Source organism: Pundamilia nyererei, unplaced genomic scaffold (genome assembly GCF_000239375.1).
Source record: "Pundamilia nyererei isolate P.nyererei 1_Seehausen unplaced genomic scaffold, PunNye1.0 scaffold00031, whole genome shotgun sequence".
Classification (NCBI taxonomy): domain Eukaryota; kingdom Metazoa; phylum Chordata; class Actinopteri; order Cichliformes; family Cichlidae; genus Pundamilia; species Pundamilia nyererei.
Window position 1 is genome coordinate 1,603,074 of NW_005187432.1, and position 22,444 is coordinate 1,625,517.

At 38.9% G+C, this 22,444-nt stretch overlaps 1 protein-coding gene across 1 annotated transcript in view; it reads left to right on the plus strand.

Moving 5' to 3' along the window:
- Positions 1–22,444, plus strand: part of ak5 (adenylate kinase 5) — a 100,416-nt gene that overhangs the window by 2,237 nt on the left and 75,735 nt on the right. The window contains exons 3-5 of the mRNA XM_005729009.1: positions 1,325–1,492; positions 4,224–4,396; positions 12,381–12,494. Of these exons, the coding sequence (XP_005729066.1) occupies positions 1,325–1,492; positions 4,224–4,396; positions 12,381–12,494 (455 nt within the window). The remainder of the gene's footprint in view (positions 1–1,324; positions 1,493–4,223; positions 4,397–12,380; positions 12,495–22,444) is intronic.

Genomic DNA, 22,444 nt, shown 5'->3' on the forward strand with positions numbered 1-22,444 from the left:
TAGTGCAAACTATAGCCGTACTTCACATAGATTTTAGACACATAGATAAGATCATATACATCCAAACCACATCTACAAAACTGACTAAAATTTTTGGAAGGAAACCTTCCTGCTTCCTGTTCAAAGACAGCGTGCATAGATCAAAGCAGTGCTACCAACACACTGTCCTGTGGAATACACATAGCTAAATATTAGTCTGAGCAGGAATATGAAAAAAAAGTCTCTCCATTCATCAGTTATTGATTCCCAGCAGGAAGTCCCATATATGCAAAACTCTGTTTGAATTTGCAAAGCAAAGTGGAGTTCAGTTACAGCTGTCGTAAGCTAATGACTTCTTCCAGTTCAGCCATTCACCTTTTCTTTGAAGCGCAGCAGGAATGTACACAGCAGGGACCCATGAAAACCAAAACAAATTTCACCCATGCCATGCAGATAACACAGATGTATAGATCTACAGTTCATTAGTTCAAAAACATTTCGTGACGACATTTTATTTTTTTATATTTGACTTCCTCTTCTTGTAATATTGTGGCAAAAGAACCTGGAAACTTTGCCTGCTGCAGTGTTTATCTCCTGGGAACTGTAGGCTAAATCAGGGTTGTTGATTTCTGTTGCCTTTGGCTGATTTTTGAAGCTCAAATTTGACAGCCTCCAAAAATGAAAAAATAAATATAGCTGCAAGGGAAGCCCACACTCATTTATTCTTATCTTGGCATGATTACCTTACTGATATGTTGAAAGTTTTAAGTTGTGGCATGTTAAGTTAAATGAAACTGTTTTAATTTTAACAAGCGGAACTGTTTACATAAAACATCCTCTGGTCTCTTCTGATGCAACGAGTGCATGCATTGTCATGTGTTGTCCTTGCTACTAACTGTATGGTCAATCCAGTTACAGTCACATGAAAACTATAACAGCTCCTGCTTCTGTTGGAGAAACTTGCACTTGTTATTTCTGTCTTTGCTAACTGTGTTATTGTTGTCGAAGCTGTATAATTGATGCTTTCATCACCAGAGACAGCAGGACAATTACCAAACCGAATGTAGCAGCTGTGTTTAAATTCATCACTCTAACTGCTTCATCTCTAATTTACTGTTTGTTGAAACAGACATGATTTATTTGGGGGTTTTCTTCTGAAATGAGAGTCTGAAATAAAGTCACAACTGCACATATAAAAAGACAGCGCAGACTTGTAGCATTGTTTAGCCGAGTATATCAGCAGACACGAATGGTTTGAGAAGTTCATCAACACACAGATAAAAGCCGGCCTGTTGTGCTTATTTAACACTTTCTATGTGTGTATGTGTTTGTCTGTGTGTCACAGTGTTGCCAGACAGCCCCAATTTCCCCTACAGACGGTACGACCGCCTCCCTCCCATCAGCCAGTTCTCCATCGAGAGCGACTCTGACCTGTCGGAGACGGCAGAGCTCATAGAGGAGTACGAGGTGTTCGATCCATCCAGACCACGACCTAAAGTCATCCTCGTCATCGGTAAAGAACCATTACAACAGACAAAAAAAAAATACCCAAAACAAGCAAAGCGCAGTTACTGTAACTATAAATAGCATCCACTCACAAAAGAATGAGGAAACTTTGAGGCAAAATCAGGGTCAGGCTATTTTATATTATTTTCCTAATCTGATGTATTGGATTTCAAGCACTCATCCAGATTCTTTGGTGAATCATGCTTTCCACTAGATAATAAACAGCAAGTAAGATGCTTTCTGTTTGTGTGTTAACAAAGGATAACATCCATTTGTACTAAAAGATCAGCAAAATTACAGAGTGGAGGCTTTTATTTGCCCTGCTGATCTAGAAAATAATGGCCTGGACAGGAAACTATGAATCGGGCTTAAACAATTACCAGAGTTTTTCCTGGTATTTAAATACCAGGAAAAACACTGGCAACATGTTTTTCCTGGTATTTAAATATGACTCCGCCTCTCTACACTAGTGTCAGCAGGGTAGATCTTATGTCATGTCACTAACTATGTTAGACACTCACGCTCTCCTAATCTGATTTTCCTGACGTGCCTCCATTAACCTGTCAAATGCATTCATTAATCTTATAAATTAAGTGTGGCAGCTGCACAGTGAGAGTAATGACTGTTTCAGCTAGACTGAAAAAAGGTTATTTATGAACTCTTTTTTAACATAGTTTATTAGAGCTTTTTAATTAAGCACAAAAAGCACTCCAGTCTCTGTTAAGAACCTTTTAACGATCCTCCGCCGTAGTATGTTTCGCTCTGGGATTTTCACACCCTGTAGAGTGGACGATAGTTTTTTTGTACTTGCTACACAAAGCTGGTTCCGATCTCTTCTCCGTGAGCACACTGTGGCCTATTTTAAAGGGGAAATAAACAGGATGACATCAGCTGTCATCTCGGGAGAGGATCATGGGAAAATGTTTTGTCTGTCAGGTTCACGAGAGACACAGATTGACAGATGCGTGTCATTGAGAGGACTGTGGGAAAGACTGGGTCAAAGATAACAGAATAATCCAATGTAAGATGAGGCATACATTTGCTACACTGGGATCCTTTACAACTGGCAAGGAATTTCAAATGTTTCAGGCAGCTCAACAAATATCTCCCAAAATAAACTGCTTCTGTGCAGTTTCGCATGTATTTTGTCTGCAAGTTAAAGGTACAGAGGCTATATTTCCCAGGGAGAAAGAAAGTTGGTGTGGGATAAATTCACTCTGAGAGATGGAGAAGGATGTAAGAACGAGAGGACAGAAGAGAGATTATTTGATGAGATTATTTTCATTGATAAGGACTTGAGAAACTGGAAATTTAAAGCTCAGGTGATGTTCTATTCTTAAAATAAAATCAGATTTGGATCTTCTGTATGCCTGATGTGCTGTTTTGAAATTATTTGAAAAAAAAAACAACTATACAGTTTTGTATAATATAGAGCAGGTTAGTATGCAATACTGTGGCAAAGTTTACCCACTATGTTCGAGCGATGCAAGGTAGACTGTGGTGTTCATGGCCGATGTTAGCGTGCATCAAGAATAGCAGTGGGACAGGAATCCTACTTCAACCCCTGGAGCTGACTGAGAATGCAAAGACACTGCATGCAGAAGAGGGTCGTCAGTCACAAGTTAGGTAGCTTTCTATGCATACCATTTCATCTGCTTCACTTTTCAGACGCCTTTTGCATCAGACCTTTACATGATGAGACAAAATAGTCATAGGATTGAGGATAACCTTCTTCTCTAAATATATTTGTGATTTTGTGCTTATTGCACACATACTGTACACATGGATATTTTGGGCACAGCTTCCATCTTAGTTGAATCTCAGGAGCCTTTTGTTTAAAGCATCCCGAGGCCTTGATTGCTGTAGTCCATTGTGATATAAACCCTACACCACCCAAGAATATTCTAATTATGATAACTAATTATAAGATGAACCCAGATACTGCCTGCCTCTGATGTCAGTGTTGAAGAAGACATTTGCTGTTTCACTGAAACTCGTTTTCAGAATTTAAATCTAACCACCAATTTTCACTTATTTTCTTCACTTGGTTGCACACTCTTCATCTTTTTAAAATCATTTCTTAAAGTGGCTTCACCTTTCTTCACTCTGGAATGGCTTTCAGACTTTGGGGCATGCACCATTTCTGTGATAACACTCAAACAGCACTCAGGTTGTCAGGCCTGTAAAATCCAAGTGAAATCTTTTAATGGGCTGAAACCTAACAAATTGTGTATAATGTTTGTCTTGCGGCAATTAAACACATGAATGATAATGATTAGATTTCATTATGGTCATTTTAACTCAAAATGTGTGTTTTACTGAACTGGGATTATTTTATGTGTAAATCCGTGTTGCTCTAAGACAGCATATCCCTCCTCTGCACGTCCGTATCCTGTTAAAACAGTGAAAATGATTATTTGTTATCAAATGTAGGAGGTTCACACATACCTGTTTCAGACACACACACACTCCCTTCTCCCCCTGCACACACATATACCATAACACACAGTCATGGAGAGACACATAGCTCAATCCCAAACACCCTCCCACTTACGTGCAAACACAAGCAGACTCCTGCACACACACAGTCTCACAAACCCTGAGTATCTCTCACTCATACACACACGCGCCTACGCTAGCACGCCCACACGCATAATGTTTCACACCTTCTCGCGCGCACACATGCACACACAACAAAAATTTTCCCAAAACATCAACAGCTCTCCCTTTGTGCCTAGGTGGCCCTGGCAGTGGCAAAGGAACGCAGAGCCTGAAGATTGCCGAGCGCTACGGCTTCCAGTACATGTCTGTGGGCGAGCTGCTGAGAAAGAAGATGATCCACAACGCCACAAGCAACAGAAAGTGGAGCCTGATCGCTAAAATCATCACCAACGGAGAGCTGGCACCACAGGTAGCAGAGACACAGAGAAGGAGAGCGGGTGAAGGGAGGGGGTGACACAGAAAGAATATGAGAAGAGGGATGAATGCCAAGCCTGTCCAATCACTCTCAGGTCATTATCACAGCATGCGTGTAACAAGGGACTAATTAGCAGCATCCATATCACAAGCGTGTTGGAAAGAGGCTTTTCTGTCCGTCTTAGGAGCATCCATCTTTGCAGGATAATTATTGTGCCTGGGAGGAAAATCTATAGAGACCATCTTTTGGCTGTTGGAGGTCCACTTTTTTAATCACTATACAGTGCAACACGTGTTTAACATGAACCCTTTCTGTCCCTGTGCTACAACAAGGTTGTATCTGTTATTGAAAGGCACCCCGCCCTGTTTGGCACATTCATTTGGGATTAAAGTAGATGTAACATTTGTTGTGGTTCATTTCTGTTGCATCAGATTTCCATCTGAACATTTTACAAACTGGCTCAATAACATCAGAGGCTCATTGTTGTAAGGCTGTTTTTTATGCTCTGTAGTTTTGATTAGTAGGCGTTTTTCAAATCTTACTCTGGTCTAGTGATTTGGACACAGAGATTTATTGTATTTCAAAATTCTCTCAAGTATCTCTTAATCATCGAGCCCAAGGTTGTCCATTTTTGGCTTTGCAGTTGTGGAGCTGTTGCAGACTGAACTTGAAAATACCTCTTTTGAGGGGACAGTTCAAAGAATTGGTTATGCTTTGAGCGGTTGTGGTTGTTAAGGTTTGGAAATGGATCTAAGAAGAGTGGAGAGAGTAAACCATTGCAAAATGATAAATAGACAGGTGTTTTAACCACATATGGGTCATCTAACTGTTACCGTTTGAATATTATGGCTGTTTGTTATAACAGCCATAATATTCAAACATATCCAATATGATCTGAAACAGTCAACTTCCATCCACCCACACATCCTTATTCTTAGCCACTAATGCAGCTTAGGGTGCATAAGGGTGCACACCTGCTGCGTTTTGTCAGATTAAATCAAACTCTGGTTCAGTTCCCCCGTTTGTGCAGATGTGATCATGGTATTTACACTCGAGTTCAACCACAGCGAGACTTCTTTGAAGAAACTGGTTTGTTTATGGTGAGAATGTCATCCGACCCACATCCGGCTCAACTACCACGTGTGAGCTTCAAGTTTGAGCTAAACACCGTCTGTTAGCCAAAACCGATCAACTGATTTTGAACGCGGTAAATAAACTGTAGGAGTGAAAATTCCCTTAGAGTCCCACCGGAGCTTGAACCTATTCCAGCTGACAGGCTGATTGGAAAAAGCAGTAACTGCGCCATACAGATAATCAGTCTGAGTTATGTGTCTAAATATATCAAAGGGTGAAAGGTACTAATGGGTCAGAAGCTGTCTCATTCACATTGACAAGACAAGGTTGTGATAATAATTAGAAGTTTATGCAGAAAAGATAAGAGCAAATGATGATGATGAACATGAGGAGGGTGGAGTGAGAAGTGTTAGTGATGTCACAGACGTGCAGATGTGTGAAAAAGCCATTTGCAGTATTGGTGTTGTCAGTAAAACAGATGGTTTCTAGGATGGAGGGAGAAAGAGAGGCCAGACCTATTTAAACTCAGTTCTGAGGCTTTCACAGGTGTGCCCAAATCCCACTAATGGCCCTCCCTGCCTAGAGACTACTGCAGGAGGAGCACCCTGGAGTGTAGAGCAGAAAGTGGAGGGACTATAAGAATCAGCAGAAACAGGGTTTTCATCAGATATTCAGTTTCATTTTTTTTTTTACTGCAACACAAAATTGTAAATAAATAATTTCAAAAGCACAAAAATGATGTGGCTTCTAACTCCAAAAGGAGTCAGAAGCCACATCATTTTGCTGCTGCATCAACCACCAAATACATTTTATATTCTGTATCTCATGACAACAAGTGTCATTACATATTTGTATAAAGAGACTTCTTCATCCTCTGTGAATTGTCACAGTTAAAGACCAAAAAGACCCCGTAATAATAAGATTCAGTTAACCAATCAGTATTAGACTGGTCATCAACAGCAGAGACAGCAGGGTAAAGTTTTACATGGGATCACACCTTAGTAAATAAAATTCCCTAAAGAGAGTCCAGGGCTATTATTAAATATCCTGAAAAAGCTTTAGAACGGTCTTTGAGTTGATAGCATTTCACTGCAGATATGCTGTGAAGAATAAATCCTCCCAGTGATGCAAAGAAGATGTGCGAACCTAAAACCACAAAGAACAAAGAGTGTTCGTCCTTCAGGTTTAATTTCCTGCCAGTACGCAGATTTGAAATGCCACTTCTTTATCTGAAACTGAAATCTCAGATAATATTCTAAGTTATCTACACACAGCATGTCCGTAGAGGATTTTGAATAAAAAAATATACAATGTAGTACCATACATACTAATATTTATTTTCCAATGAGTTTATGTTGCCTTTAGCTAAATTCACTCCTTTTTGTGAGCCTAAAGCTGTTGAGAAGGAGCCTTTTTGAAGCAATTATATCATTAAGTAGACTTTAGGTGTTAAAGTGAGGCATGTTTATCCATTAAATTTTCAAGTGTCATTCACCAGCTTCACCTTCTTGTCCAAATATGAGCACTTTTGACTCCAGATAAACAAGACGGTGAAGTGACAATTTCTTGGCTTTAACCTGTAGTTCACAGTCAGTGGGTAATGTCCCAGTGATCGCGTTCTCTACCCCTGTTTGTGTATCTGCAGAATCTGCAGGTGAAGGTAAAGCTTTGTGCCAAAGAGTTCACTTTTATCAACATTTTTAGTTTAGTTTTCTACAGTTGTACTCATTGATCAGTGGGAAAGTTTACCTTGGTTATCCTTTGGATCTAGTGGAAGCCCAAAAACCTGACCATAATCCCAAAAAGCCGAGTCAGCAGAGAGTAGGTGAGCACAGGGCTTAGTCTAAACAAGATGCATTTGTTTCCTCATAAATCAATTACCTTTAGTGACATGGTTTTTAGGCTAGGGGAGTGATACCAGAGTTTGTGCCACGTGTTTTCCTGTATTAACCTCTGGGAAAAATAAGTATGTCACTAATGCTTCTGTGTATTAAGCTTTGGTTAAACATGAATATATTTTCTGTAACGATATAAAAGCAGCTATTAAGAGTTCATCTTTTGTATAAAATGATGAAACTCCCACTTTTCGGATGTACACAATGAAAACACCCAGACGAATGGTCTATAAACTGTAATGTACTGGTTATATAGCACACTGAACAATTGTAACACAGACGCGAGCCCCCACCTGCTTAATGACGTACTTCTCAGGTTCTGTTGCGTCATGAATCGCCTTCAGGAATCGCCTAGTTCATCATTTATCATCCCTTACTCGCACGTCTGGTAAGACATCGCTTCGCCGTGTCGCCATTCACTACATGTCAGTCCAGCAACCGGTGAGACAAACGGCAACGTGGGCCAAACTGCAGACACATTAGATATGATAAAGTGACTTGCGGCTGTTAGGTATTTAATTTCCCACCACAATTAGTTTAGCAAAGCAGATTAGAATTTGGTTTCTTAATGATTCTGCATATAATGGAGGCAAAAACGCTCCTGAGTGTGTAAGAAGGCTGTTATTCAGAAGCTTTAAACAAGAGCCCAGATGACAGTACTGTTTTTGTGCATACTCAAGGACTTCTTACTGATTCACAGCTGGTCTTTAGCGGTGTCTGAGGTCATGTGCATTTTTTCTCCCATTTTATTCCACATGAATTCAAAAGATTTATTAATTATAAATTATAATATTGCTTAAAGAAGAGTTTGGAGTCATTTTGATCATTTGTCAGTGAGTCTTAGATTCAAGACGTCATGGAGTTTACTTTGAGAGTTGAGTATAAAGCCTTAGAAATGGAAGAAGTCATATGGCATGGGAGTGCATGGATTTGCTTTCATGAAAAGCAACAGATGAGAAGATGAATACCGCTGTCATGACTGAGAGTTAAACATAAAGCTGGAAGACTTACACTCACATTAACCATGTTTACCACAGACAAACTTTTGGGATACATAAAGTATATTTTTGCGCCTGTGGTCAGAAGGTTACATACACTCATTATAATAATTAGTTTGACAGCACTTTTTGGATTAACCAATACCCAGAACAATGGGAAAGTCCAAGGAGCTGAAGATCAAAGAGAACTATAGATTTACAAAATCTCTTGGAGCAATTTCTAAACGGGTCATCAAACAATTGTACATAAGTACAAGTTATTCAGATGTGTCACCACTTTGCCAAGATCTGGAAGATGACCCAAACTGACCCCTTCAGGTGAAAGGAAACACTTTTTGGGAACAGCCCAGGAACCATCCAAGTCTCAAGCTTTCCATGAACTGAAAACTGCCTTTGATACCAGCATCACTGTCCACGGGGAAGCACCATGAATAGGACATAAATGAATAGGCTGGATCTCAGTATATTGAGGCTGTATTATCGTTCCAAGTGAGAAAAAGAACAGTGCAAAGAAATCATTAAAAGTCCAAAATTACCCTGTCACTCATGGCCATATTGATTGTATGTTAACCTCTCTCATCTATCTTTTCTTAAAAATCTAAACTATTATAAAGGTTCAGTTGTTATTTGTTTCCAGGTCAAATGACTCCATGGGTATTCATCATTTCCAGCTTTCACCTCTGTCCTTTAATATTTGTGGCTTTTCTTTTTTACTCTCCATTGCAAATTTCATTGGTCTCAGTTGAAGCAGCACTCAAATATTGTTCAGTCAACACTCAGTCTGAAAAAAGTTAAGTAAATATGAAAACTGTCAATGGTCTTCTGCTTTTTGCACTTACTTATTAATTCTGATTTCTGGCATTTTAATCTCAATAAATCAGAAATAACATGTCTACTAGGAGTACGAGTTCCGAGTGACTTTTATTAGTCGATTTACTGAGCAGAGATCTAAATACTATCTGTGCCTCACAGACACAACATGTCCTTTGGCATTGTTGCTGTGATGGCCAACAGTAAATGAAAACTTCCAGCTTGTCCCACTGGACATTTGTTCTGTTAAATGTCATCTTTCAGCATGCAGGGTTAAAGGTTATATTTTAAATCAGATTACAGCCTTTTGCAAAACCAAACGAAGTAGTTTTCAGTGCACACATGGAGCACATAGCACGACCTTTTGGCTGAGAAACTTGTTCCTAACTCCGTTGTCACTCTTCCAACTTATAAATACAGATTTTATTGCATGTTAAAAGAGCACCCTCCAGTATTACTGCTTCCAAAGAGTGGCCGTATTTGATGTCCAGGAATCAGAAATGATTGGGTTTACCCACATTAAGATTCCTGCATGTACCATTTATAGCTAATTCTCCCCCAAAGGTAAAGAGTATGTAATTAGTTTGTTTGTCTGCGTAGCTCTTTGCTTCTTAGCATTCTAGCATCCGGTTTTCGTGATATCATTTTCAAATTTTGTGTGATGGTAGATAACAGAAATAGGTCGAGCTGATTTCATTTTGGTGAAAATCAGGTCAAGGTCAAACCAATGTGAGACACAGTAAAAACTTTATATTACACACAGACTTCTATTTCTATTTATTTCTATTTATTTTTTATATAACACTTTTAATTACAACAGTGGCGTTGACCAAAGTGCTGTACAAACATACAAATTACACAATAAAATAACACACAATAAAATAGCAATATCAATTAACATCAATGCCAAATAGCTAATAACAAATAAATAACTAAATAACTCTCATTGCAGTATTAAAAGCCAGTGAGTAGAAATGTGTTTTAAGACACACAGGGACAGAGAGGCAGGGTGTACCAGGGTGTACCCTGCCTCTCGCCCTATGACAGCTGGGATAGGCTCCAGCGCCCCCCGCGACCCTGAAAAGGATAAGCGGAAGCGAATGGATGGATGGATGGATTTAAAAAGGTTGAGGGTAGGAGTCTGTCTAATGTGGAGAGGCAAATCATTAAACAGTTTAGGCGCCACGACCGCAAATGTATGATCACTTCTAAGAACCAGCCTCGACCTTGGTGTGGCCAAGAGTCTTGACCTCCACTGGTCAAGGTCAAAGTTGACCTAGAGAAAAATTCAAGAAATAATATAAGCATGGAGAGAGCTGTACAACGCAATTTTTATTTTTTCAATACCACACCCAATGATGTCACAATGATGCAACAACATGCTGACATTAGCATGCTGACATCAGCATGTTGCAATAAAAACATCATAAAACATGAAAGTTTTAGTGTAGGCCTTGCCGTCTGGGGGAGTTGCGCTCTCTGAGTGCTCGTGTTTTGGTATAAAATGGTAGATTCAGGTGAGTTCACAAAATCACAGGTTGTTCATTAAAAGTATTTCTCTACCAAACTGCTGAAAGAACCACCGTATCGCTTCACTGTCTTGGAGCCATATGTCATTGGACTATGAAACATTGTCACCATTTTAAGAGAGACTGAGTAGAATTCAGGGGTATTTTAGTTTACTTTAGTTCTTTCTTCAAAGAAGGAATTATCTGTAATATTGTTTATAGTGGATCATTCCTTAAATGCACAGTAATAATGATCAATTCACTTTGCTGTTGTACATCAACAGATGCAATGGACATCCATCTGTATAGAGGACTTTATAATTGTTTTTCTTTTATCCTGTTCCCCAATAATGTTCTTCCAGCTTTAATGTTTCAGGAGCTATTTCTGTGCTGCAGTGCATTGTGGTAAAAGAATCTCCTAAAGTTAGACGAGCTAAAATGGTTTGTTTCACCAAGGGACTGCACCAAAAGCCAGTACAAGATTAATGATGATTAATTTGAACTGTGAAACATGCACAGCTACTTCAGTCACATCCAAGAATGAAAATATGGGGCTGGAAATGAGAATAATAGGTCCACTTTAAACTAGTTAGAAATCACTCTCCATTAGCTACACGGTGCACTGTGATGAATGCATGCACTAGTTCCACCAAAAATAGACAAACGAGGTGTCTCTTACCATGTAATTGACATGTTGGAAACACTATAATAAAATGCATGACATTTGATGGATGTGGAAATTCTAATCATGCAACACCAGATCTGTTAGTGAGCACGGAATGAGAAACATTTATTTGAAATCTCAGTCTATTCTGCACTATTTAGAAAGCTACTCAGAGTCTGCCGTGTATATTGCAAATAACAAATGGCTGAACAGAAGTAATTTTGCATACGGAGTCTGTGCAGCTGCAGGTGAATTGTTTGATGCTTCGCGTTCCTGTGAGAGCTCTGCTGCGAGACGTGCAGCGGCTCAGAGGGCTTTTCTTAGATCAGATTCTCTGAGTTAGTCTTACAAGCATACATTAATCTGGTTTATGGAATCTAGATTAGGTTTATCTCTGCGTAGTCTGTCAGGCTGCCGCTCACACTCTGCAGTCAGAGGGAAATTAAATGTCTGTGTTGTTCATGTTATTTTTAGTTCTGAGCATTGCTCATGTATCTCTGTCGTATCATGTGGTGCATTCTGCCTGGAGAAATACGTTCAAACATGTTGACCTCCTCCAGCCAAGAGGAAGCAAGTGATGCTAAAAGATGCTGGCACGCTCTGACCTCAGGACCTCTCAACAGAGTCATTCAGCTGCATTCAGAAATATTAAACAACAGCTGGATGAACAGATGAATGATATAGTGGATTTTTCATTCACCGTATTTATGGCTCCAAATCAGATACCCTTCATTATTTGTCAGATTTACAGTGCTACACAAGAAACTGCAAAAGCCATTGATAAAATAAATTTTTATCTCTGAATTATAATCACAACCGTAAATTGTATAACTCTGTAATTGCAATGTCTTTCTCTTCACTGAGAAAACGGCCCCCACTGTTTGGCATCTCAGATGTGAGTGTAGTTAAATATGCTTTTGGACACCAAGGCAGTGGCTAATTACTCAGTTTGTATTGATTAAAAATCTAATGAGCTCCCTGCTCCAAGTGATGAAAATTATGAATCATGTTGCTTTTGATGATTTGCAGGAGACGACAATAACTGAGATAAAGCAGAAGATTATGAAGATCCCGGATGCTAACGGTATCGTCATAGATGGGTTCCCTCGGGACGTCGGACAGGCCCTGTCCTTTGAGGACCAGGTGAGTCTCATTTATCCTCTAATGCACGAATGTCCAAATTATTTTACATTGTGGGCCAGACCAGTAAAACTCCTCTTTCTATCAGTGTAATTAGGCTTAACTACACATTTAATCCCTGAGTTATTTTTACATAAGAAAAAGAAAGAGCAATTTCAGCATTTAAATAAATGCTGCTGCAGTAACTGAATAATTCTGTCAGCATGACTCTTTTGGCTAAAGCTGTTAGAAATACATGTGTAAATTTAAAGAAAAGGTTCTGTTGGCTTAATGCAGAGGCTGTTCTTCACATTTTCCAAAGGCGTCCAGTGGGCCAGCTTGGAGTCTTTGCCAAGCGAATTCTGGCCCTTGAGCCTTATGTTTGACACCCTTTTCTATTACTTTGTTCATCCTGGGCTCAGATGCTGTTTTCATGTTTATAACTTAAGTCATTTTACATAAATCTTAATTTTGCAGCCTTTAGGCTAAAACTATCTGTCACATCTAATCTGCAAACATAAAGAGTCTTTTCTGTGTTTGGAGATTTGCTAAACAATTTTATATTTCTTTGAGTTATGAAAATTGCTTTCATGTTTCATTGACTCTATATATAAAAGAGTCACTTTGTCTCATGTGCAGTACACAACAACCCTTTCATACCTGCTGTGTTTAATCGCACAAGGGGCATTTTATCTTTATACTGTGTGCGAACTGTGTAAGTTATCGGCTAATGACAGCAAGCTTGGTTGGCAAGCTGTATCCACAGACTTTCTGGCAGACGCCTTCTCATTAGCACTAAGCAACAGACTGAAAAATATTAGAATACCATACACCAAAACTAGAGCACAAACTTCTTGAGGGTCTGTTAGTGGGGGTGGGTAACATAGCCTCAAAATGATATAATATTTGAGCAATACAGGAAAGGAAATACTGAAAAATGTTTTATTAATGATTGCAGCTCACAGTCAGCAGCATTTCTAAGTATAAGTGAACGAAGGGCATTTTCCATCCTTCTTTTCTAATGAGCTACAGTCACTGATGACACGCTTCCTAATTTGAAGTGCAAGTCTAGTGAAACAAGATGCCAGCAGCCGCAGCTGCGTTGTTATAAAGCAGGAGTAGTGACACAGCGGCACACCATGGGTCAAATGTAGCTCATAAGTAGCTCAGTGTTATTTTCCCCAAATATATTAAAATAAAGGATCGAATAGCATGGATTTTTTTATTCATTTCTTTGCCCCAGTGGGGAAATTTGATTGCACTTCATATGACATTTATATGCATTAACATAAGACAAAATGTTACCTACAATATACAGAGATTTTCACTCCCGATTGGGCAACCTATGTATTGCTCATGTTCAGCCGTTTGATGGTTCGAGCAGTAAAAGACGGTTTTGGCCAGTTTATTTGTGAACAAGGGGTGAAAACTGTGCTTCAGTTTAACAGCTTAAGTAATTCAACCCTGTATCTCGTGACATGATAAAATAGAAAAATATTTTCCACCTGGGATGTTTTATCTTGGGTCGAGCTTTTTAACCAGTTTCTTAAAGTCCTGCTTTTCTTGCTCTTTATACATGTCCGTGGTCGCCCTTCTGGTGTGCACACTAGCGAACGTAAAAGCATGCTGCAATATCACATTGTTATATCACATAAAAATGTATACTGGTATTAATACAGAGTTAATAATGGTTAAGAACACATTAGTTCAGTTTATTTGTCACATATTTGCATTAATCTTACTGTGAAACAAACCAACACTATAAACTCATTCGAGAGAGTCAGTTCAGTGATGCAAATTAGGTAAAGTGAAAAAACTCTAAGCTTTAACCCTTTATCGCCCAAGTATTACACAGGGTGCCTGGGTGTATTTTCTAATTTTGACTAATTAAAATTACAAAATAATTCTCATCTTTCACGAACCATTTAGATTTTTACCTCTGGGCTAAAATGGCTGAGGAGTTACAGCAATGTGAAGTGCACATGGTAAAACAGGTCAAGCAGCAGTATCTTGTGAATGCTTTGTGCTGCTATGATACATCAAATATCCCCATAAAGTTTGTCTCCCTAACTTTCCAAACCCTTTAAATGTCTATAGCACAAATAGTAGTGCAAGAGACATTAGATTAGATTAGATACAAAGATTAAAACTGTTTCTTCCACCAGTTTGTAAAACATTTATTTCATATGTAAAGTTTAAAAAATATATATATTATTAAATTACTCAATTTTAATGAAAGCATCAAGTGGTCATTTGAGGAACTGCAGTGTTTGGTTCTTCCTCGGCGGTGTTGTGATTAGTGCCTGTAATCAAATGACACATTTTTTTATTAAATAACTAATTACAATTACATCTGTTTGGTAATTTAACTGCGCACATCACCATTGCTATTTTATTGTCTTGATTCAAATTTCAAGATTTCTCTTCCTAACTCTACTGTAGATGGGACAACATTATATTTCTATGTTTTTCCTTTGTTTCAGTCTGTGACTAACAGGCACACATGCTCCACCAGATGAGTTTCAAAGTCACTGTGTTTATTTTGTCAGGGAGACACAGTGAAAATTGTTGTCTGTGTGTTAGACACACACACAAAGAGCCATTCAAGTAGGCACCTGCTACAAGCCAAGTACGTAAATGAGCTGGTTGTTCTCGACACACCGACCATTTCCTGTCTAGTTCATCTCCAGCACTAAAAGAGCTGCGCGTATCATGGCTTAGTGGTTTGAGTAAATCTACGTCAGTTTGATATGCTAAATATCAGGAGCTACACAGCGACAACAGGCCATTATGAGGGTTTTTAAGACTTAAATATTTAAGTTGTCGCATCCAAATTAGCATTCTTCCAATTGCCTTTGATTAAAGTTTATTTTTGCATCTATTTTGCATTAGAAAGCTGCATATGACAAAAGTCAAACTGAAATCCTCTTCAGGTTTCGATGACAGTTATTGTTCGCATTTCATAATTTGTTAAAAGTGGATAAGTGGATGCTTCTGGTAACAACTCTAATGGTGCATTGACGTCATTGGTGTGGGAATTTAATGTTGAGGCACATACTCTTTTCCGGCTCTTTTCATTAAACTCTAATATGGCAGAAATATTTAAGTTAGCAGGTAAATTGTTCACTAAGAATATTATGACTGGGTCCTTTACAGGAGTGCAATTTACTTATTTTGCTGCAATCTAAGACAAATTGTTGGGTCTGTGTTTCCACAAGCCCCGCTAATTCTAGAGACTTATTCATCATGAAGAAAACAAGACAGTCGATCGATCATTTGCGCAAGGGAGTCCTCGTCTGTGTCCACCACGAAAATGACCCCGACGACGGCCTCCTCTCGCTGCCTGTTATTGAGAGACAGTTCACACAAAACACATCACAGCAAAGCAACGCCCACATGGTTCTAAGACAAGGCATTGTATGTATATGTGTGTGTGTGTGTGTGTGTGTGTGTGTGTGTGTGTGTGTGTGTGTGTGTGTGTTATGTGAGAATGTGTGTGCGTGTGTGTGTGTGTAAGAATGTGTGTGTGTTACCTCCTGCTGACCAAAGGGTCATAAAAGCAGGAAGCTTACATCAAAAAGCACAAGGATGTGTCTGTAATAAAAGACTACAGCCCCCCACCCAGAACCTGGAGAATCTGGGGAGGGGGACAGTTTAAACAATGTAGAGATGGATGGTAAGCATAGAAATGACAACATTTAACAATTTACTCTAAGACAAATTAAGGGTTTTTTAAGTTGAATTTTTCTTATGTTTTGCTTTTTTTGGACCCTGAAGTCTGCAAACACTGAAAGATGTTTGATGTCATCTGTTCTTTTACTACATTCCCATCATTATTTTTCATTTATGGTGTTGTAGTACTTGTTGAGCTGATGGCAAATGCTGTGGTCTGATTATTGCACTCCACGTGATAGAATTATGGGAGGCTAGTTGGCATTAGTTATTTTTCTCAGGTCCAGTTTATTGGTGCTTCCTTTTCCTGCCTTTCTGCCTCTCTCCAGTTTTATGAAATTCTTGCTGAGAGGCAGAGTTCAATGTTAAAGAGATCAGTTTTTAAAGGTACTGATTGAACTAATTTGTGTCATTTTTATTTTCTCTTTGATTATTAAAACAGTAAAAAAAAAAAATCATTCAAAATACAACCAGTCAGTGTTTCTACAGTGTCTGCCTTTTTGCTTATCCCCCACCTAGTGTTTGATATTTGACATTATCACAGACCTCAAGTTCACACCAGGCCCTATCAAGCTTCTGATCAGCTATTTACCATTTTGCTGTCCTGCCACTGTTCAGTGTTCTTCAAATGAACAGGTAACAGCTCACTGAGCAGGAACTCTGAAGACGTTCTGACTGGCGGACTGGTTCATGGTCTCTGCATTATCAAACATCTGACCAAAGTAGGAAGTTGATGATGTTTTTTTGGCTTTATCTTCTAGAAACTGCAGTACTTAAAGAAGGAATTTTTATGGGAAGTCACGAAATGCTTTGAAAAGCCATCCATCCATCTTCTTCCACTTATCCAATTCTGGCGCTGGAGTCTATCCCAGGGTGAGGCAGGGTATACCCTACAGAGGTTACCAGTTTATTGCAAACACATAGAGACAGACAACCATTCATAATCACATTCACACCTACATCCAACTTACAATAATCAACTAACCTGACCCTACGCTCTCTAAACTGCATCCAAAGTACCCGGAGAGAACCCACACACACACAGGGAGACACCAGACTGGATTCGAACCCAGAGCCTTCTTGCTTGTGAGGCTTACAGCCACACCACCATGCTGTTCCCTTTTTGAAAACATCAGGGTTGATATGAAGATGATAAATAGTACAAATATTCTGGAAACATGGACGCTGGGATACAGCTTGTGTATGCTTTTTTTTCCCTCTGAGCTTCTAATGGAAAGTCCGGCTCTACAGCTGAGTGGCCAATTGTGTGTCACAAAACAGTCGATTGCTTTTAGTGGGACTAATGCTCTCAATCACTATCAAACTCACTTAAGATTTATCAGCTTTTTAATAAGCGCTGAGTGACTTTTAGAGCCATTTAGGGCCTTTTGAGGTCAGTAGAAGATAATCCTGACCTTGTAATGTCAGCAATTTTAGCTGCATTACAGGGAACAAGACGGAAGGACAGCAGACTTTCAAGTCCTACTTGGAAAGGATTAACATTTCAAGAAGACATTTTACAAAAAAGAATGATTAAAGTCTCACCTTGTCACCACCAAGTCAGTATATCATACAAGAATATTATATGTTAATTTTTCATGTATTTTATTACTTTGTTGGGCCATAAAACATGAGAAAAACACCAAACACAAGATCCTGCAGCTTCATGTCACATGATGTCACATGATGCAAGTTATGCGATCAACAGATCAATAAGTTGACCTTGAAGTCCTTGGTGGATGTAAGGCAAATTTTAATGGATTGTTAGCATGACCCCGCTCTACTCATCTTCAAAGTTTTATCAGAATTACTTTAAAACTTTTCAAGCTATCGTGTCAACAGTTACACACACCCACACATGCAAACACTACCAAAATCATTACCTCCTTCTCAAAGGTTATGTTTTTATTAGATGTACTATGAAGATACTCAATGTACCTGAACACCACTTTTAATTTAAAAAAACTTTTTGGCCTTTCTATCAAACATTTTACCGCAAATTTAATACATAAGGCAACCTTTTTTTTTCTTGTTGGTGCTGGAAATATTTTTTGACAATTTATGGAAAAACTGTGAGGTCTGAACAATTCTCACAGTGTGATTTGTTATTTGTCCAGCAACAACTCTGCTTTACCTTTGGACATAAGATTGCACCAAAAGGTGTTTCACCAGGTTTGATGATCAGTGCAGCAGCAAGTGCCTCAATCAATGACAGTATGTGCTGTCGGTGTGTCACGTAAGGAAGCTGTGATGCAGCCTGTGAATATTCTGTAACTATCAAACAGCGTTGGTACTCTCTGCAAAACTGCAGCTCCACTGTGGCACAGAATGGTTGATTAAATTTGTGTTTTTTGGGCTCCTGCAGGGAAAACCAGATGGGACTCTTTTGAAAGCGCCACTTACTGAAAGATAGTGTGGAGCTTTATCTCGTCATCTTTCCAGTCAACACATCCAAATGGCTTGTCATTGTAGACAGCCACAGCCAGTCATGTGGCTCTACAGAGGCTGTTCTCTTCAGTTAGGGTAACAAATGGTCCAAAAGACCATTTCTGTCTCTGGAACTATGTTTTCCTATTGCCTTTTTTTGTATGCAGACACGCAAGGAAACGTGCTTCATACACACTGAAATATGCAAAATTGTATTTACATGTACAGTGAAATAAACAGGCAAATGCATAAAATTGCAAAGAGGTCAAAGCATGAAAGTGCATGAACGCACATGGTTGTGACACACAACAAATGTGCATTAGCACATGAGTGCATGCAAAAAGATATAACCTATAAATACAGAAGAAAGAGATAACCATACTTAATATATGAAAACATGCTTACATGAAGTCGAGCACAAACCAAAACAGTTTTTATTTTGTCATCCCAGACGTCACCGTTTCTGTTTTCAGTTGCATGGCATTAGTCACAGTGTGCTACCGACTCAGTTAAAAACAAGTTTAACACGATCACTGTCACTCTGAGTGTCAAACCTACAGACAATTAGCAGTTCAAGCTGCCGCTCTCCTCGGCTTCAGAATGAGAATCGTCTTTGTTTAGCTGCCTCTGGTCCCACGCTTGGGCTGCACTGTATTATTTGTTGAGCTGACACAGACTTGTGAATCTTGTGAAACATCTAATAAAAAGCATTTCATTTAAAAGATAATACTGAACTTGTATTCACCAAACACACCCTGACATGACTCAAGCAAGTCTGATCATGTCTCTGGAAGTATAAATAAGCAGCTTTCTATTGTTAAATCAACTTACAGGTAAACGGATATGATATATCAATGCTGAGTTTACTACCCGAGCTTCACACTCAGTTATAAAACTACCTCATAGTCAGCAAATTTGAATAAAAACCATGATATAAAAGACTATGAAGTATATGAACAGACTAGTTAATTATACCACTGAGTACTCTAATTTTTCTGTACTGTCTTTGGTTTATTTGGGAAACTTACTGTAGTTTAGTTATACATGATGTTATGATACTTTAAAATAGCTCATTAGGAATTAGTTAGAAAATGCTCTGTATATATATCTATATACGAATCATCACTGCTTACATATATATTAATCTTCAACTGTGTATTTTTGCTACTCATCAGCGATAGATGAATTAGGTCGGCCATGGCGCTCTTTAAATTCCTTAGTAACGACTGTAATATAAAAAGTGATCCACAGCTTTTTCTTTCTGCAGCCAGCTGTGCAGAAAGTATTGTAGAAGCATCTTAGATGCTTTAAATATGCACCAGTCAGCCACAACTTTGAAACTGTCCTGGTCGACGCATGGAGACAGGACCTGGGTAGATGCTAAATTAGATTGGGATCTGGCAAGTTTCAAGGCTGTGTCAAAGCTTTGAGCTCTTTGTGGATTTCTGCACTGTCTCAAGATGTATTTCCCCACTGGGGGAGACAGTGGAGTGAGGAACTCGTCTGGGGTATACGGTATGTGAAAGTAAATTTCAAACAAATGCCAGAACCCAAGGTTTCTCAGCAGAGCGTTGTAATGAGATAGTGTTATTCATTGCACTATTTTATATTACTTTAATTTCGTTCAGGTCACAGATTAACATACAATTTAGTTTTGTTTTATATATTTAACTTTAACCTGAAAGTCCCTTAAGATCTTTTTCTTTTTTTATCACAAGAGAACAACATTTCCACAGTTATAATAAGATGATTTTCCAAGTATGCCAGATTTATTGAACAACAAGCATTCAGGCATTGTGAGGGGTTTCTGTGGGCCCATCACAGTAACCACTGTGGATATCTAACCCACTCGAATGTCTTTGTTATATCATCTTGCCACTCTGGTTTTTGTACCCTCTCTCCCTGTTGTTGTGAAGAGGCCAAGTTTGGGTGTAATAATAGCTCATAATGAGGTTGCTGTCGTCTCCCCGGTCCGCTGCGCCTGACAGCAGATTCCACTCAGTACGTGCTCCCTGTCTGAAAGCTGCCTGAGGAAACAAAACACATAAACAAGAGGATACATGTGGCTGGCTCGTGTAGAGAATCAGTGCTAACCAGGCAACACCCACACAATCACATACTCCTCCCTTCTTTGATACACCTCAAAGCTGAGCTATAAGTGTGTTTCCAGCTGTTCCAAACATGGAGCAGATCACATCTGCTAATGTGTAAACAATTCAATAAACTCACAGTCACTGGCTAACTCATCTATGTTGCCACACATTTGTGTGTTAATAGGCATTTTCACATTCACGGCCCGGAAGTCGTATAAATCACCGCTTTTCATAAGCAGCAGTCTCTGAAATTCAGTTAAGCTGATTCAATTTTTTTTATTGTCAGAATGTTATTTAAGTGTCATTTAAAATAGCTTACAGCGGTTTGTAAAGGGGCACTGCTGTTAGATCAGGACTAGAGAAAGTCTACTGGATGTTACATAAGGTAGATATCCATGCAGCTTTGTTTATAAGTGTCTCTTAGCAACCGCTCAGAAACAGTTCATAAAGTCATTAATGATAGGATGTGAGCTGATGACCACCTAGATATTAATGCAAGCATGCGGCAGGCCTGGGGTATACAATAACCAGTATTTGTTTTAAGGCTTGAAGCTTTTATTGTTATGATCAGCGACCAGACTACAAGCCAATTCAATTAACTTCTCAACTGCATTTAAGGTGTTTCTATTTTTCTATAGTCCACTTTTCAAGAGTAAAATTTCTTAGTATTTCATTTGAATCCTATTTAACACTTATTAGCAGGTGTCTATTAGTGCAGTGGATCTGTATGGTCTATGGATGGACTCCACCCACTTGTCTAAATCTAGTCTCTTCTTGCCAGTAGGGATGTTTCACTAGCAAGAACCCCAACCCAAAATATGAATGATACTCATTTATTGATGAGCTACAGGAGAGGGTAAAGTATGGCAGAGGTCTAACTGAAAATCTGTAGTGGCTCCCAGCCTGGCAAATTTCCCGATATGTCTCAGAGAGGCTGACAAAAAGGGGAAAAGTGAAGGAAGGGTGAGGCATACAAATGAGAACAAATGGGTTTGTGGTGCAATGAGTTTACAGGAATTAATGTTTGAGGTTTGGTGCACTCTGGTTTGTTTCCCCTTGACTCTAAAGAGAATGATAGTCTATAAAATGAACCAATGTTATTTAGTTAGATCATAGATCAACAAGCTGACAGACTGAATAGACGTCTCTTTGCAACCAGAGGAGTCACCGCCTTCTGACTTCACTTTTCAGACATGGAACCTTTTTATGTTAAACAATGAATCATATTTCCTCGAAGGTGTTCCTTTAGGTCTACCCTTCTGTGGACTGTTTATGGGATCAACTCGAGGATGTCATTTTTTATACATTACAACTTTTTACACTGAAAGAAAAAAAATAATGGTGCCTTTCATCAGAATCAGAACACACTATTAATCCGGAAGGAAATTATGTGGTTACAGTTGCTCCAAGACAATGAGCAACAAACTGAATTAAATAAAAATATATATTTCAAAATTACAAAATATAAGAAATAGCTCTAATATATACAAACAGCTCACTTATAAATATCCAGAATATTACAAAGATTAAATATACATTATTGACATTTTACTCTAAACTGTAAATCTATGCATTAGATGGGGGAGTTGTACAGGGAGATGGCCACAGGCAAGAATGATTTCCTGTGTCGTTCAGTGGTGCATTTGACTTAAGGGAGTCCAGTTCCATCCCCACAACATTAGTGAAAACTTCTTAAGCCAGCAGGTCTCTGTCCAATGGCTGAAGTCTGTGGTGTAGAGGGTGAAGAGGAAAGGGGAGAGGACGGTCCCTTGTGGTGCCTCT